The 18497-nt window shown below is 41.2% G+C and overlaps 1 protein-coding gene across 19 annotated transcripts in view; it reads right to left on the minus strand.

Moving 5' to 3' along the window:
- DTNA (dystrobrevin alpha) overlaps positions 1-18497 on the minus strand; it is a 298132-nt gene that overhangs the window by 42031 nt on the left and 237604 nt on the right. For 12 of the 19 annotated variants that reach the window (XM_048840578.2, XM_048840580.2, XM_048840581.2 and 9 more), the window contains 4 exons: positions 17199-17276; positions 16434-16526; positions 5027-5114; positions 2096-2196 (listed from right to left, as the gene is read on the minus strand). In XM_048840578.2, coding sequence (XP_048696535.1) covers positions 2096-2196; positions 5027-5114; positions 16434-16526; positions 17199-17276 — 360 coding nt within the window. The remainder of the gene's footprint in view (positions 1-2095; positions 2197-5026; positions 5115-16433; positions 16527-17198; positions 17277-18497) is intronic. The other 7 variants (XM_048840596.2, XM_048840588.2, XM_048840587.2 and 4 more) reach the window with 2 other exon arrangements.

An 18497-nucleotide genomic window follows, 5' to 3' on the forward strand; every position in this document is an offset into this window, starting at 1 on the left:
CATGAATTTATCTAGTTCTTTTTTGAACCCTGTTATAGTCTTGGCCTTCACAACATCCACAACTTCCCATTGTCTGTCTCCCAATTTCAGCTACCTCTGTATCAAAAGCCTAATTTTCTGCTCGTCTTTTTACAATCACTGCTTCTTCTATTTATTACACACAGACTGTGTTCTGGAGATTTTTATTTTCTTCTCTATAAATAGAAAAACAAAGATTTTTTGGTTTTGGAATCAGAATGGGATTTTTATTTTTAACCCTCTGCAAAGGTAACTGCAAACAGTAAAAATATTCACAACTACCCCACAGCATGTAACCATGTATTTTTAAAAACACAGGCTGATTCTGTAATGCCTTAAGAGTGGCTCACCACAATTTTGCCATATGGATATTGGTACTGGCTATTTAGGCAACCAGTCTCCCATCCTGATAAATAGATACATCTAGATCTAGAGAGAGCAAGTACGCAGAAACAAGTGAGAAGAAATCCAAGTCCATGGGGCCGGATGCGTTGCATTCGAGAGTGCTAAAGGAATTGGAGGATGTAATTGCAGAGCCGTTGGCCATTATCTTTGAAAACTCATGGCGATCGGGGGAAGTCCCGGAAGACTGGAAAAAGGCTAATGTAGTGCCAATCTTTAAAAAAGGGAAGAAGGAGGATCCTGGGAACTACAGGCCAGTCAGCCTCACCTCAGTCCCCGGAAAAATCATGGAGCATGTCCCCAAGGAATCAATTCTGAAGCACTTAGACAAGAGGAAAGTGATCAGGAACAGTCAGCATGGATTCACCAAGGGAAAGTCATGCCTGACTAATCTAATTGCCTTCTATGATGAGATAACTGGTTCTGTGGATGAAGGGAAAGCAGTGGACATGTTATTCCTTGACTTTAGCAAAGCTTTTAACACGGTCTCCCACAGTATTCTTGTCAGCAAGTTAAAGAAGTATGGGCTGGATGAATGGACTATAAGGTGGATAGAAAGTTGGCTAGATTGTCGGGCTCAACGGGTAGTGATCAATGGCTCCATGTCTAGTTGGCAGCAGATATCTAGCGGAGTGCCCCAAGGGTCGGTCCTGGGGCCGGTTTTGTTCAATATCTTCATTAATGATCTGGAGGATGGGGTGGATTGTACCCTCAGCAAGTTTGTGGATGACACTAAACTGGGAGGAGTGGTAGATACGCTGGAGGGTAGAGATAGGATACAGAGGGACCTAGACAAATTGGAGGACTGGGCCAAAAGAAATCTGATGAGGTTCAACAAGGACAAGTGCAGAGTTCTGCACTTAGGACGGAAGAATCCAATGCACTGCTACAGACTAGGGACTGAATGGCTAGGCAGCAGTTCTGCAGAGAAGGACCTAGGGGTGACAGTGGACGAGAAGCTGGATATGAGTTAACAGTGTGCCCTTGTTGCCAAGAAGGCCAATGGCATTTTGGGGTGTATAAGTAGGGGCACTGCCAGCAGATAGAGGGACGTGATCGTTCCCCTCTATTCGACATTGGTGAGGCCTCATCTGGAGTACTACTGTGTTCAGTTTTGGGCCCCACACTACAAGAAGGATGTGGAGAAATTGGAGAGAGTCCAGCGATGGGCAACAAAAATGATTAGGGGTCTGGAACACATGACTTATGAGGAGAGGCTGAGGGAACTGGGATTGTTTAGTCTACGGAAGAGAAGAATGAGGGGGGATTTGATAGCTGCTTTTAACTACCTGAAAGGGGGTTCCAAAGAGGATGGATCTAGACTATTCTCAGTGGTAGCAGATGACAGGACAAAGAGCAATGGTCTCAAGTTGCAGTGGGGGAGATTTAGGTTGGATATTAGGAAAAACTTTTTCACTAGGAGGGTGGTGAAGCACTGGAAGGCATTACCTAGGGAGGTGGTGGAATCCCCTTCCTTAGAAGTTTTTAAGGTCAGGCTTGACAAAGCCCTGGCTGGGATAATTTAGTTGGGGATTAGTCCTGCTCTGGTCAGGGGTTTGGACGAGATGACCTCCAGAGGTCCCTTCCAACTCTGATATTCTATGAAATGTTAAAAACAAACAGACGTACATTGTGTGGTACTCAACAAAGGCAGGCGTTTTCTGGATACTCTTACCGGTTCTTGTTTTCAAGTTCTGCAATCAGCTGTCTTTGTTGCTTATTTGCATCAATGGTGAAAGAGATATCCGAGGCACCTCTCTGCTGCCCCTGCTGCTGCTGCAAAAGAGTTTGGCTGCGTTATTAAATATGTCCATGCACTCATCTGCACCTAAAGTGTGATCAATGGTTGTTCAATGAAATCTGCTTGCCGATAGCATCATGTTAGACTTGTCAGCCCAGATCCTCAAAGATATTATTTAGACACCTAGGAGCCTAAATGCCATTGAGGACCTGGGCCCTCTACATTAAAATAAAAAAATAAATTAATAAATTAAACTAAACAAGAATCCATATTACAGTATGTTCCACCAACGGTGCAACAGCACAATTTAGTAATACCAGTGAAAGCACTAAGCTAGATAATGCTTGAATGTTTACCACCATGTCATTCCAACTTGTTCCAAGGAGCTTTCCAGGAAAAACTGATAAAAATGCCTGACCCCATCTGCAGCAGTGGCTTCACACTGATGAAGGTGTACGGTTACTGGCAGTTGCTATAATACGGCTCCTAATTATTATGCTGTAGACAAGGCTCTTGAGACTTGCAACATGAGAAAAAAGGAATTTCTACTCAAACAAAAACCAAGACAAAAATTCATCCCACTTCACCTCCCAAATAAAGGAAAAGACATTTGCTTTCCACTTGTCCCAAGAACCTTTAATTCTTTGAAAGAACAGCAGATTTCTCCATGTTAAATCCTCATTCATCATCCACTTTTCATTCAGGCTGCAGTTCAGTGCATGGTCCATGTGACTGAATCTCTGATACTTTCAGAAGAGCTGTTCCATAGCGTTTAATGTACAACAGAACCATTTTCCCATCAGGGGATTTCAAACCAGTCTCACTACCACTTTGTTGGAGTACTCCCTTTGTCATGTTTGCCAGCAATAATCAAAAGTCACTGTGTTTATTTTATACATTTTATACATGATGCAGTGCAGGGATTAATAGAGCCATTGGAAGCATCCTAATCAAGAAAGACATCCAAGTAATTGTTTTGTCTTCTATGGTGTAGATAAAGATTTAAAAATGGATCATGAGGTAGTGCCCTCAGCTACTGCAAATGGGACTGTCTCTCACTTTAAGAATGATCTGAAGTGTAACTTTGACACATGGGGCCTAATCTTGAGCATCTCCTCTACAGTACTTGGCAGACTTAGCCCTCAAAAAGGAAATATATTCCTCTTCTTGCTAGACTCTGTTCCACATAACACCTAGGGGAAATACATTTCTGGTTTTAGTTAGCTACTTAATTTTAAAACTTTAGTTTTTGTTACCTGTATATTTTCCCACTAATATTCTATCCATCAAGGAAAACTGCAGCACATCCAAAGAGGAGACCAAACAAATAAACTGATATACTGTACCATTGAAATAACTGGGCCCTTTAGCCCTGCATGTCCAGCCTTAGCAATGTGCTTGGCTGCCTGAAAAGCACAATGTTTTTAATAGTTTTTTTTAATCTTCCAGTTGGCTGCTAAAGTGAGCTTCAGAATTTGTGGTTGCCACATTTGTTCTGAGAGCTCCTGTTCACAGAAGGCCTTTCTTTGCTTTCTCCTTTGTAGTGTATATTTAAAAGACATAAAAAAATGTGGTATATTGGTGGGGAGCGGAAAGTTTAGCGTATCCATCCAAACCACATCTTTTTCTTGTTTGTGTAGATATTCTGGCTCCATGGGGATTCATAGCACTAAGATGTCATGATGATAGGTGCTGTATAGAAAACTCAGACAGATACAGATGACATTTCAGTCTTCAGGAAGGGTTTTCCATCCACACACATAATTCGCAGGGCATTTTGATTAGCTAAAGAATTACCATCCTTCAGCTATAAGATGAATCAGCTACAGATAAGAGGTTGCCTTAAATCTGAGTGGCACTGCATTCTGAATCTGACAGTGACTGATTGTCAGGCAACAGACAGTGAGATGATCAGATTGTGTGCATTCCTTCCTGCTGCCCCCGCTCCTTCAATGTTATGAAGTCTTATATGATAGATGGCTAAAAACCATGGGCCAAATTCATCTCCACAGCAGCTCAACTGCCTTCACCTGATTTGAATGTGGCCCACAGTTTTAACATGAACAACCTTGCCTTATTTAGCTCTTTCAGCTGACCCCACAGTATATATTTCAAGAGTGAAAATATGCTTCCTGCTATTCTGTACAGAGCTACTTTTCACTTCACTTTCATTTATGCTTCTTTGTTCTATCAAATGCGCTGAGATGGGAAAAAAATAACTGGGTTGACCTTATTTACGCCACTTAAGATTTTATACACTTCAATTAGGTTCCTGCTTCAATGTCTTTTAATTCTGAATATAGTAAGTTTTTAGCCTGTCATCCCTTTCTATCCTGTGATTCACAGAGTAGCATAATCATTTCTCTGAAATGAAAATGAGAGCCAAGGCTAATGTAATGGGTCATTATAGTCATCCATTAATTAAAATACTGAGCACTTAAGGCTCTGGTGTTTGAGCTAAGGAATGAAATAGATTTACCACCTCAGTTTTTACCTTTAAAGTAAATCGCTAACTTATAACCAAAGTCAATCTAGGCAATATTTTCCGATCCAGTTTGAGTTCAGGGGTCCCAAGTTGTCTTCCTGTTTTTGGATTTGGAGACGGTAGAATAACGGTGGGTGAGGGCAGCAGTCAGTTTCCTTAGTTTGAATTGTTTAAACATCACTAGGTTAATATATACACTCTACATTGTTAAGGTAGCTGCAAGAAAGCATTCTTGTTCTTTATTACATAACAATATCCTCAATAAAATAATCTGTGAACCATCAAGGTTGTCAGATGTAAATTTTCTGATTGTGACAAGCCCTTGCTCTTCAGAAACAACAAAAGGAAACTTTTACCTTCCCCCAATTAAAACCACTTACTGATGCAGTAGTTTCTGCTGCTAGTCTCGCTGCATACCTGGCGATCAGTCTGTGCTCTTCATCTAGACGGCCTGCACTGTCAAGCATGCTGCTCAGAGTTGGGGTGGGGGAAAAGGAGAGAGGCATCAGTGTTTAGAAAGCACAGTACAGTCACTTTATCAGAGTCCATAATTTCCCATTCCAGAATTTACAAGAAAAATACCCAGAACTACATGAAAACATGGGTTTAGCTTCTAACAAATGCTGAATAAATGAAATGAAGGCTGCCCTTAAGTAATAACCTACCCTGCTTTGTACACAGGTACCGACAGGAGAAGGCTCAATTCACCCTGGGTTACGCTGGCTGCTGCATGTATAACCCAGGCTTCTCCTGGCGGAAAGTCTGGGTGAAGTGAGTGTGGTGGCATAAATGGCTCATTGACTCCATTGAGGGGGAGGGCAGATATGCAGCTGGTCAGTATATAAGCTTCCTCCCTAAGGTGGAACCTCCAAAATTTCTCTAAATTCCAAAGGGGTGAATCCCTCCTAGGGTCCAGTAGCCCCTCTTGATGCAGGAGGGTGAAATCTGCAGAGACCAGTCAAGTCCAGGATCACTGAGCAGTGTGTGCTTTTTATATATTAACTTTGTTGAATCATCTATAAATATAACCGGTTTCAGCCTCCTCTCTCAGTTTCTGATACTTAGAAGTAAATTTTCAGATCGTCATGTGGGGACAAGCCATTGCCCCACCACTTCTATTGATTTTAAAATTAATACAATCCTGCTTCCTCTTACAGCTGTATTAGGCACCACATTTTCTAAAAGTTTACTTTGGTCCCTCATTCAGAATCTTAAAGATTTGTTATTAGGAAAAAATATTTAAAAAATTTACTGCTTATATGCTAGAATCACTTTAAAATATCTCAACAGTTTATATTTTTTATTCTAGGAATATCAAAGGCAAATCAGATCATTCACCTTATGGGCTAGTCACTGGACAAATGCCGTTTTAAATGGAGGCCATGTTTTAGTCAAATGATTGCAAAATTAAAAAACTGAAAACCTGTTGAATTTTCTAAATAGTCACAACTTAAAAAAGAGTCAAGCAGACCAAAACCAGATAAAAGGAAGAAAGATGAAAATAATGACGTGATCCTAAATAATACCTTCAGAAACCAAGTTTCAGCTCAGAGTATGGCTTTTAATTATAGATAAGAGAAAAGAAATAGTAACTCATAATAAAAGGTGTTATATAAGTGTGTTCTGCTTTGAGATGCATTAGAAATTGGAGAGATCCCACAGTAACTCAAGGAACCACAAGGTGCATCTTTTCATTGGGGGGGGGGTCTAATGCTTGAAGGATTCCACTGGGAGCTAGAAGCTATGCTTGAAGGATGGGTAGTGGCTTGGATTCATTGGTTGGCAGCCTGGAGCCATAAGTCATATTGAATTGTTCTGACTTGCTGAGATAATAGGAAGAGAGAAAAGGAAACTGTGTCTTTGTCTTATCCTCAGAATACCAGTGAGACTAACAGAGTGAAGGTTAGAAATTCAACAAAGTGATGAAGAGTTAACCAGAGATGTGTGCTGGGTGAACTAAGCCTTGGTGGCTGACTATTCATTCCACTTCTTTTCTACTCCTAGTACTATCAGAACTAATTGTCATTTTAGTTTAGTAAAAATTCTGTTTAATATATTTCACTGTATATACAAGAGAGTTATTTCTACTCTCACTTACACCACCAATTGCGATGTACTCTTGGTTTACAGTCATGTGAAGGAAGAACCAAGCTCAAAGTGATTTTCCCTTTTTATTGATTGTACAATTGAATAAATTCCCAGTTTATAATCAGCTATGTTTCTTCTACATACGTAATCTACAGTACCACTATATTACCCAAGTGAAAAACAATGACCCCCACCCCAGGGGAATAACTCTCAGCCCCACGAAATTACACAAACCATGTAATAAAGATTAATTTAGTGACTACATAGTTCATTTTCAGTGTTTTGCAATAAGACATCATATTATAACAACTGTAACAAAAGTGGGTATTCCAGCTTCAATTGTCATTTGTGTAGCAATTTACAACCATATTATAAACCCTGAAAAAATCACAGATTATGATGTAGATTGACAGAGTAGCATAAATCTACAGTGTAGTTAAAAGGATTAATTGAAATAATTTTACAAATGCATAAAGTCACTTCAACTTTCTGGTTCTTATAGTTATCTCACTTTATATTAAATGCCTTGGGGCATGCACTTACACATAGATGCATACAGTATGTTACATATTGTAGCAGTGTGTGAATTGTGGGCTAGTAATGCCTCAAAATGTTGTGGAATTTCAGAAGAAATATAATGGCCAAGATACATTTTATTCTGAAATGTGTCTGTGTACATGATCATTCACCATCGTGTATGAACAATGTGTTTAATTTGGACAGTCCAAGATTTTAAGTTGCAGAGTTATGATGTGCCACAATTCATACGCTTATATTTTTCCCCACAACTTCATGAATAAAGGTAGAGTGCAATATTAAAGCATATTCACAAATTATGTGGACATGTGTAGAATTTGGGATATTCACAAGGGTGAATGAGGTATCCCTTTGAAAAATCTCATGATTTCAACATTTCTGACGTAAAGTGTTTATATGAACAATTGATGAGCTTCAAATATTTGTCTGGCTAGTATACTGATTCTGAAACCTAATGGATGGACTTGCACCCTCAGTTTTGCTAAAGTAGGGAGCTGGGGTGGGGAAAATTAGACCATCAGGCATTTTACCTGAACTCTCAAATTGTAGCATTTCTCCCCTTTTCAAAGAGAACTTTTGTATGAATATTACTGGCAAATGCTGATTTTGTTTTCACATTTTTCTTTACTTGTCTTAGGAGGGTGACTTGACAAAAGGCTGTTTATTGTGTTATCCTATTCTTTACTTCCGTGACTTGTTCCAAGAACAAAATTATATGGAGAATCAACTTAAAACTGTACTGTCGAAGAGCTCACAGAACAACCAGAGTTGGTGCTTTGAAGTCCATGCTGTTAACAGTTAACTTCCCACCTCATCTTCCTACTCCCTAAGTTTTTGTTGGCTTCTCATTTCTGTGATAAGGCTGCTACAGTCAAGGAAATGTCCTCATCCTCAAAGGAACCTGAACAGCCAGGGTCAGCATTAGGGGGTAGCAAGCAGGGCAATTGCCGGGATTGGCTTTTGTCTTCAGGCCCACGTGGCAGGGCTCAGGCTTCGGCTTCAGAACATTGCAGAAATCCAATGTGTGAGCAGGTAAGGGAGGCAGGTTGGGGGCCCAACTCCTTAGTTTCTGCCCTGGGCCCCAGCAAGTCTAACGCTGGTGGTGTGCATAACACTTTCAAAAGAGGAGCCTGGGAACTTAAATTTGTAACTTTCCTAAACACTAAAAATCATGGAATGAATAGAGACACTGGATTTATGGCTTATTACAACTATCTGTAACCCACTACCAACTTCCTGCCCACTCCCCTGCAGCTGCATTTCTTTCCTCACTCCCTTTCCTCCCTATGGCTAGAGGGGTGTCAATAGACCACTTCACCTTGAATGGTCCCTTGAAATGCGTGTTAACTAAACAATTTGCTCCATCCTGTATTTAGCTGTGACACTTGGAGTTATTTTCCTGGGCCTGAAGAAGAGCTCTGTGTAAGATCAAAAGCTTGTCTCTCTCATCAACAGAAGTTGGTCCAAGAAAAGATATTACCTCACCCACCTGGTCTCTCTAATAACTTGGGATCGACTTGGCTTCAACAACACTACATGTAACATTCACAGAAACTATTTCCTATAGTTACAGGTACATTACCAGGAACCACTACCGCAAAGACAGAATTGTTCTGCCTCAACAAGCCCATATTAGTGTTTACAAATCCATTAAAACAAGCTGTTGTTGTTTCTCTTTTCCTTGGCTGCTGCAGGTGGAGCAGGCTCTTTGTGACACCACATTAGCTAGGGGTTCCACAAGACTAAGGCTCCTAGCTTCTATTGCAGGTCTTTCTTGGGGAGACACTGAATCCAACTAACTGTTAATAATCTAAAAGTCTAGTATCACAGGGGTAGCCATGTTAGTCTGCATCCTCAAAAACAACAAGGAGTCCAGTGGCACTTTAAAGACTAATAGATTTATTTGGGCATAAGCTTTCGTGGGTAAAAAACCCCCACTTCTTCAGATGCAGCCTGAAGAAGTGGGTTTTTTACCCACGAAAGCTTATGCCCAAATAAATCTGTTAGTCTTTAACGTGCCACTGGATTCCTCGTTGTTTTTGTGGATAAAGGAATCTACTTTGTTCTAGTTTTATCAAAAGAAGAGAGCATGACCATGGTGTATTAAGGTTGATCCCTCACCTCCACTATCATCTCCTATTCCTTTCACTTGAGTTGGACACTGTTCTCTGGCATCAGGTAATAGCTCAAATTAATGATATTTCTCATAAGGTTTCTTTTCTACTGAAGCAGTGTCTCTTAAGACAGTTAGATGAGCTCACTCTGGTTTAATCTCTTCAGCCTAAATATGGGAAACTGAAGTATTTGCTGCACCATGAACATTGTGGGACTTCCTGTTGTAAGTCTGATCAGAATTGTGCAATAGCTTAAACTGAAATGAGCATCAGCTTGCCCCACAAGCCCAACAAAGTCATTAGCCAGTAGGTAATATTGGGCTTCTCATTATGTGCTTGACATTGTCATTATTGGCTACAAATGCCTCCAGAACACCAAACACCCACAGTCTTGCCATAGGGGTATCAAATAAGGGCTTCATGATATATTCCTATTCTACAGAACTTAAGCCTTCATTTAAAAAACAAAGGGTAATTTTCTAGCCATCACATCTGTAGGGATATTCTTCCAAATGTGAATAAACTGAATATCTAATTCTGGACACCAAAAGCATATTCTAAGAGGTATAAGACACTAAACTGGGAGCGGTCTGATTTTATTTTTTTTTAAGGTTTGTAATAGTTTTTAAATTTTAAAATCACCAAGATTTTATTATCTGAACGCTGGTGAGAGTTCTGTGCACATTTAGTATCTTATAAAGTAACGTGGAATATATTTAACCCTCTTAAGTCTTTAATAGCATAGAAATGTGAATCAATATAGTTCTATAGAGTACATCCAGGTATCTTTAGGAACCACGAGAAACCATTTTACTATCAATTGAAGATCCCCTCCTATTTACACGTTAAATTTTTGCCTAAGTTACTAAAATGTGATGTGTCTAACTTAAAAGAACAAAACCCAGAAATTTCAGAATTAAAGGGGCATTTAGAAATAGCTTATTGATATCGGAACAAAGATTTTATGAAATCTAAAATGAATCAAACATTTTCAAGAAATAAATGATAATGTTTTACATATTTTTAAACTGTATTGCATTTTAAAATTGCAGGGACCAGAACATATTGATAAGGGATGCTTTGGACAAATTAGTTTTTTATAAATAGATTATTTCTTTGTTTATATAGTCTTCTGAAGTACTGAGGATCAGACATCACCACATTGAACAAGTGTGTGAGAAACAGAAAGTGCAACTGATGAGCCTGGGGGCTGTACTTCCAGTGTCCAAATGATAGAAAATGAAATGTAAGAAGTAAACATATGAAGTGAAAAGTAATTTTAAAAATCAAATTTATTTCCAATGCACATAAGAAGTATTTTGAAAAAATATTGGAGCTGATCCTGAGCTGATCTAGATCAGTGTGTTCCACTGACCTTGCAAGAACATTGATTTACACCCATTGGGGATCTGGGCCTTTAAGGTTTTGGGGTTTGTTTATGGTGTCCCTTTATGGCTACCAATGCATTCTTATTTTACTTTCTTGTGACTAGTATGTCACGGGGGATGGGGGTCAGATATTTGTTATGAAATGTGCTGCAATACCTAGGCTCAATTACTTGAGTTCCAGGTGACGTTCCAGCCCATATCATTAATTTTGTTGCTGGTATGGGTTTGTGTTAGACTGCCAGTAGTATCTGAATAGATGCAAGAGCCGCAACACTATTTGAAATTATGTGGCATATGGCAGGTGAGCTACCATAACATGATTAATAGTAATCATATCAGTCTTGAAAGCAGACGTCACTTAGCACTTCATGATAATAAACTTCAGTTAGTTATCAGGGAGTATAGTGCTCATCTGAGGATACGCTAGTGTCTATAGCGGTGAAACCATACAGAAACACCAGGAAGCTTCTGAATGTTTGCTTTTCTTATCTTTCCCAAGGTGTAACTAGTCTTTTCCTCTCTATTCTTCACTTGGTAGCAGAGAAAAATGTAATAGACTACTGGCGGGCATTCTTCGCTGCATGGCTAAGACTACTGTCTCTTGAAGCTAATTTTCCATGTCAAAGTCAAGTTGGCAGCTCATGTAACTGATTGAAGCTTTTTTTAATCAAGGATGCTAGTACTGTGACCTTTAAATGTCAGTAATTGGATGTTTTGTACTATAGTCTGCTTCCATTATTTGCACAAATCAAGGACTTTGTCATTCATTCCCCAGCTACCCTTCAGAAACATGAAAGGGATGTGCCATAGCACAATTTATATCTTGTTTTTGCTGCACACGTGGAGACAACCTTAACTGTATTTATGTGAACTTGCCACTATAATAGGAAGAAATTTTACTGATATCAGGTAGAATTAGGAGAATAAAAGACAACAGCCAGCAGGGAACATTGACAGAGTACTCTGGCTGGTGTTCTGCTCTGAAATAAAAATGCACCATGAATGTGACACATTCAAGTTTCACTAGCCTAGGAAGGGAGAGTCACTCTGAACACACTTCCGTCCAATTATTTGGCAGCTGCTAAGCAAACATGATAAAAAAGTCTTGTTTGTTGAAATATGGAGACAAATGAAATTCCACAGGATAGTAGCATTTGAAAGGCTTGTTATCCGATCTTCTCACTCCAAAACAAATTCAGTCTGCTGTTTATTACAGCAGCAATGGAGCATAGTAAATTCAGACTGGCCCCATAGTCCAGGAGCAGACTCTGGACTACACTAAAGGTTTGGGCAGATTCCTTCCTCCAATATCCATCGATAGCTCCCATTGGCTTCAGTAGCAGTGACATACAAGTCTGAGAGCAGAATTAGACACTAGCATTTTAGAGAGCCGCTGCACTCACTCTCCAAAGGGAAGCCGCTCACTGTCTTTATAAAAAGGGTTCTGACACAACATTTCCTAGTGCATTAGCTGAAGTGACATGCTACAGAAGGTAGGAAAGTGACATGCTACAGCAGTAGGAAAGTCTGGAAGTAAAAACAAAATTGATAATGGTGGGCATAATTTCCTAAGAAACTCTATACAGCTTAGCGGGGGTAGCCGTGTTAGTCTGTATCCACAAAAACAACAAGGAGTCCGGTGGCACCTTAAAGACTAACAGATTTATTTGGGCATAAGCTTTCGTAGGATAGAACCCACTTCATCGGATGCATGGAGTGAAGATTACAGATGCAGGCATTATTATACTGACACATGAAGAGAAGGGAGCTACCTCACACGTGGAGAACCAGTCTTGACAGGGCCAATTTGATCAGGGTGGATGTAGTCCACTCCCAATAATAGATGGGAGGAGGTGTCAATTCCAGGAGAGGCAAAGCTGCTTTTGTAATGAGCCAGCTACTCCCAGTCCCTATTCAGGCCCAAATTAATGGTGTTAAATTTCCAAATGAATGTTAGTTCTGCTGTTTCTCTTTGAAGTCTGTTTCTGAAGGTTTTTTTGTTCAAGTATAGCTACTTTTAAATCTGTTATAGAATGTCCAGGAAGACTGAAGTGTTCTCCTGCTGGTTTTTGTATGTTACCATTCTACATGGACACACCCCCAGAGACCCAACCAGGGGTATTTTATCTGCTACCCAAGATCCATAAACCTGGAAACCCTGGACGCCCCATCATCTCAGTCATTGACACTCTTATAGCAGGATTATCTGGCTATTTGGACTCTCTCCTCAGACCCTACGCTACCAGCACTCCTAGCTATCTTCGAGACACCACCAACTTCCTGAGGAAAACTACAATGCATTGGTGATCTTCCTGAAAACACCATCCTGGCCACCATGGATGTAGAAGCTCTTTACACCAATATTCCACATGAGGATGGACTACAAGCTGTGAGAAACAGTATCCCTGATGAGGCCCTGGCACACCTGGTGGCTGAGCTTTGTTACTTTGTCCTCACCCGCAACCATAGTAGGCGGCTTTGTGGCCCAGCTGAGAAAGACCTGGAGTGTTATTTGGGGTTTGAGAGAGACTTGGTTTATCACACTGTTCATGGCATAAAGTCTGTAGGTATGCTCCTGCTGCAGTCAAGTTGAGGGCTGGCCTTATAAAGTCTATGAGTAATGTGGGAGCCAGAGCAGACTCTTCCATGGTTAGGCAGATCCCCATGGATGCCAGGAGGCAAAGCCAGGACAAAACTGCTCTCTGGACAGAATCTACCTGTTGGAAGCAATTTTTACTCCTGAGGGAATTCTTTGCCAAAAAAATACAACCCAAATTTTGTGCACAATATTTTAAAATTCTGCAAATTTTATTTGTCAATAAATAAAATGTGGAGGCTTCAGCATGGCAATAGGGAGCACAGACCACTGCTTGCCCAGAGGTGGGAGATCAGCCTGCACCTCCCCCAAGGGACATGGACTCGGTGATGGGGCTGCACCTACCCTGACACAGAGCAAGGGCCAGGCCTGCCTCAAAGGCCTCAGGGCCCTGCCCCTCTACGCCAGGTGCACCGGGGAGTAGGAGTGGGGGGTGGGTAGGCTGGCTTAAAAAGCCTGCAGGATCCAAGAGTGTGTCGGGGGATCTAGGTGTGGGCTGAGAGGGTTCTGTGTGGAGCAATCTGGGTGCGGGTGGCTCAGCGTGGGGGGTGAGGGGATCTGGAGGCACAGGAGCTCTTTGGGGGGTTCCAGGTACAGGGGCAATGGGGCTCAGCAGGGGGGCCTGTGTGCTGGGGGAGGGGTCCGGGTGCAACTGGTTGGGGGTCTGGGTGCAGGGGGCTCACTGGCAGGGGTGGTCTGGGTAAAGGGTGATGGCATTCGGGGGGGGGGTCTGACTGCAGGAGGTGAGGCTCAGCAGGGTGGGGGTTCAGGTGTAGGGGCTCAGTGGGGGGGGGGGTTCTGTGTGTAGGGGATGGTGTCTTGGTATGCAGGGTCCAGATGCAAAGGGATTGGGTGGACGGGGGAGCACCTCCCCATACAGTGACCTCTGCCCATGTGGCTGAGGAGCAACGGGGGTGGGGAGTGTGTGCGCGCGCACGCGGAGCTTCCTGCAGCCAGGGGAGATTTCTAGGTGGGGGTCTGATCTGGCTACGGCCACTCATTTCAGAGGAAGAGCAAGTCCCGTTTGCTCCAGTCCAGCCAGGACTAGCAGATGAGCCTGGCACAGAGTAGGAGCCACTGGCCCCCTGCACCTCTCCCTGCAGTGATTTACCTCTCTGCCAGCTTCTCCAGGTGCCCAAAATGACACGCCCACATTGCTGGGGAGGAGCAGGTGACTGCTCGAGTCTTCCCTTTGCTTCCCCTTCAGAAATTCATTTTCCTGTGGGGAAGCAAAGAAATCTGAAGGGGACATGAATTCTGCACACACGCAGTGATACAGAATTCCCCCCCGGAGTAAAGTATGTGAAGATAGTGTAGCCATTTTATCTCAGTGGTAGCAGCACAAATGAGAAGACCTTCATGAAGACCCTGGATGCTGCTGCCAGCCCAAACAGGGTACCCTGAACTGATAGTGTTCCTGTCCCAGCAGAAATCTGAGGAACCTTTTGTGGGGTGAGTGAATGTCCACATGAAAATTTTCAGAGTAGCAGCCGTGTTAGTCTGTATTCGCAAAAAGAAAAGGAGTACTTGTGGCACCTTAGAGACTAACAAATTTATTTGAGCATGAAAGTAAGCTTTTTTGATGACAAGAGCTGTGAAATGTGTCTGTTTCTAAGGAGAGAATTACTGATGCCAGTGTAACCATGCAGAATTTTAATTTGTGAATAAAAATATTTAGCTGACATAGATTGAGAATGGGCCTTCATCTTCCCCTTTTTTGGGGAGGAACTATGAAATACTTGGAGTAGAGCCCTTTCCCTCTATGCTCTTCGGTCCGAGGTGGGAAGGAGCAACAAATATTGCACTTGGTAGAGACATGCACCTCCCCAAGTCAGTAAAGTCACTTTTTAAATCCTGGGATTCTGGGCATAGTCCTGCTTCTAAAAGTGGGGACAGAGAAAATACTAAGCTACATTAACTAGTAGAATACTATAGAAACCATGATGAAACCACTAACCAACTGTGTACAATTATATTTACAGAGACAGAGGCATTACAAGGGTAACTCCAGACACAGAGGATTAGGATTAAGGCCATAAAACAGTAAGAAGGAATTGGAGGGAGAGAGGGAGGGAGATGGTCTGCACCTCCTCTTATACTGTTGGTATTGAGCACGAGGAGATTCAGGGGGCAGGCGTGGACAGAATTGCAAGAATTTCCAGTCTCAGGCATACGGTGCACATGCGCACATACGTATGGAATACAAATAGGGACCAGCACTCAAAGAAGAATCTATAATTATTTGCATATTAAACTCCTCTCCATCTTCCTGGTGTGGAGTTGCAGGGAGGAAGGTTTCCTTGCCACCGCACAGCAGGCCAGCTTTTCCTCACCCTAGGCTGGCCTGCGGTGAGGCTACCATCCCAATCCTGATGGCAGCAGATATTTTTGAGTGGACATAGCATTAAAAGTTTAATAGGCAGAAGAAAAGAGCTATATGCAGCTTACCTGCTTCAAAACTGGCCATACTTTGCTCTGAGTTAGAGATAATGGCAAAAATATATAGACACAGGCTTATACATGGCAGAAGACAGCCAGATTTAAGAAGAATGGCTGACTTATGTACAAAGAGACAACTGAAACAATGCTGCTCTTCTGATGAGCTAATAAGCCATTTCCTATTTTTGACTGTACCACCACCGTTTCTCACTTACACAATAAACTGGAACTGCACATTATGTGCCACCACAAAAATAAATTCCTTGAAAGGAGAAAGCTTCTAAATCACTGGTGTGGATAGGTTTATGTACCATCAACAAGTACAGTACTGACTCCTAAATTGTGTCACAAGCCAGTTTGCATGGTAATTTTTAGCCAAGCAAATATTTACAGTATTTTGCTCTTTAACATTCCTAGAAAGAATGCTAGCAATTCCATGACCCGCCAGCACTGGGAGGAGTCATGTCTTGAAAGCACAAACATCTACTCTTTGGATTAATGTTTTAAAATATCTGCTTCTGCTAGAGCGGTTAGAAAATACTAAGTGCATTGGGTTGTGATTTAATTTAAGCAGATCAATGCCCCTTTGCTAAAGAACCCCCAAAGGTGCCAAACCTGCACTAACCGTGAGGGGTTGCTCTGGAGCATGTTGACATACAACCCGATGAGTACATGTTCATCGGCCAGCCTGTCTGCAACATCGAGGCTGTACTGTAACCTGAAACAGGGTTGGGGAAAAAAAGGGTGTGATCCGGACAGACAGAGAGAAATAAACAGAAAAAGCAGGAGCAAGTAAGACTGTGAAATGGGAATTTAAGAATGAGCAATACATGTTCTTAGAAAAAAACTGAAGTGTTGAAATTCTTATTTACTCTAGTTGTTTAAAATGGTACAATTGAACTTGATTAGGCAACCGATCCTGCAAGATGGAGAGAATCTGCTAGAATGTGCAGAACACCTTCAACTCCTGTTGAAGTCAATGGGAGCTGAAGGAGCTTCAGCACCAGGCAGGATCATGCCATGTGTAGTCCTATAAAGAAAGTTACTTTAAAAATAGTACAGATTATGAAGTTTGCCAATTTTAATATATTATAGGTTTTATATATAATACACATTATATAGATAATAAAAATAATTTATGTAGTATATATACACACACACACGTACGTATGATTAACAGATTGAAATCAAGAGTTAAGTATGTTTGGAAGTGTCAGATCAAGATAATAGGTATAGAAATATATGCATTTAAACAAAGCCTACTTAGTTCAGTGGGTTAGTTAGGTTATAGAGATATTGTAATTTTCTTGAGGAAAAAAGTGAGGGAAAGACAGAAGATTTTTTTCTGTAGTTGTGTTAGTGCAAACTACCAATATACTCTCTAACTTACCCTTTGCCTTTCAAGAAAGCTGGAGCAGCCCTAGCCAGCAATTTGTTCTGCTCTACTTCATTATTCTTGTAAGGAGAGCTAGTTAATAAGACAGGAAAACTATGAAGAGGGTAAACAATGACGATTGCAGTTCATTAAAGGAGAGTTCAGGGAAATTCATTCAAGAGCCTTGAGCTGAACCAAAAGCCAGAAGCTTGTCGAGGTTCTTCCCCTTCTAAACTATAATACCTACAGCAAGGGAAGAACCTAACAAAACAAGCTTCAATAAAAAATGGCTGTTTGGAGGCTACTGTAGTTTCAGGTGACGTTTGAGCTACATACTTGATGCTGAATCTTAGCATACCAAGCCTTTACATCAAGTGGGGAAAACTCCTCTACAATGGACAGGGTATTTCTGGAATGATTCCTGTTGAATTATGTTTTCTCTTTATTTGCTATTATATGTGGAGCATATGGTGGAGACATACATCTCCCCAAGTCAGCAAAGGTAGCACTGGTGGTTGTCACTGACCAAGAAGGAGGGAAGACAGGAGTCAGTTTTTAAGTCCTGAGATTCTGGGCATAGTCCCCAGAAGTATTATATGTGGATCTCAATGTGGATGTAGCCAAGGAAGTGTCTACTTCTAATTGAATCTGTCCTTCTGTGGGGTAGCTCCAATTTAATTTTTAAGAGGTACTATGTTCTTTTTATGCCATCAAATATATTTGCTATTTTTCATTATAATCCATTTGTCAGTCATGTTTTCTTTTTAGGTTTAAATATTTAAAGGGTCACAGTAATTTCCTGATGCTGAAATACTTGAGTGCCTGGGGAAGAAAAGAAGATACTGAATAAAAATGGAGAGATTTAAATCTTAATTCATCTCTCATGCTGTTGCATTTTTTGTGAAAATTATTTCTTTTCTCTCTCCATTTGAATTAGTCACCAATCTTCTTTGGGGTCTGGCTACTGACATTCAGGCATCTTCTGACCAAAGATTGTCTGTCTGAGTAGTGCACTGCAGGGATTTCTCCCAGAACAATAGTAATGCTACTCAAAGGGTCAGCTGCTTGTGGTACATATGAGTAGACAAGGTTCTGATGATCTGGAGAGTAAAAATATCCACTGTATAACAAATTAATCATTCCCTGAGGCTGGTCTTATCCCACTCTGCCACCACTCTATCAGCTCCCATACGGAAGTTTAAGTCATCATTCAGGTTTTCAAAGGATTATAATTAAGGAGTGTTTCCAAGGACCCTAACTTCATTGCTTTATGACAGTCTGAGTGGGATCTAGATCAAGTCATTTGTGCACAGG

Source organism: Caretta caretta, chromosome 2, assembly GCF_965140235.1.
Source record: "Caretta caretta isolate rCarCar2 chromosome 2, rCarCar1.hap1, whole genome shotgun sequence".
NCBI lineage: Eukaryota > Metazoa > Chordata > Testudines > Cheloniidae > Caretta > Caretta caretta.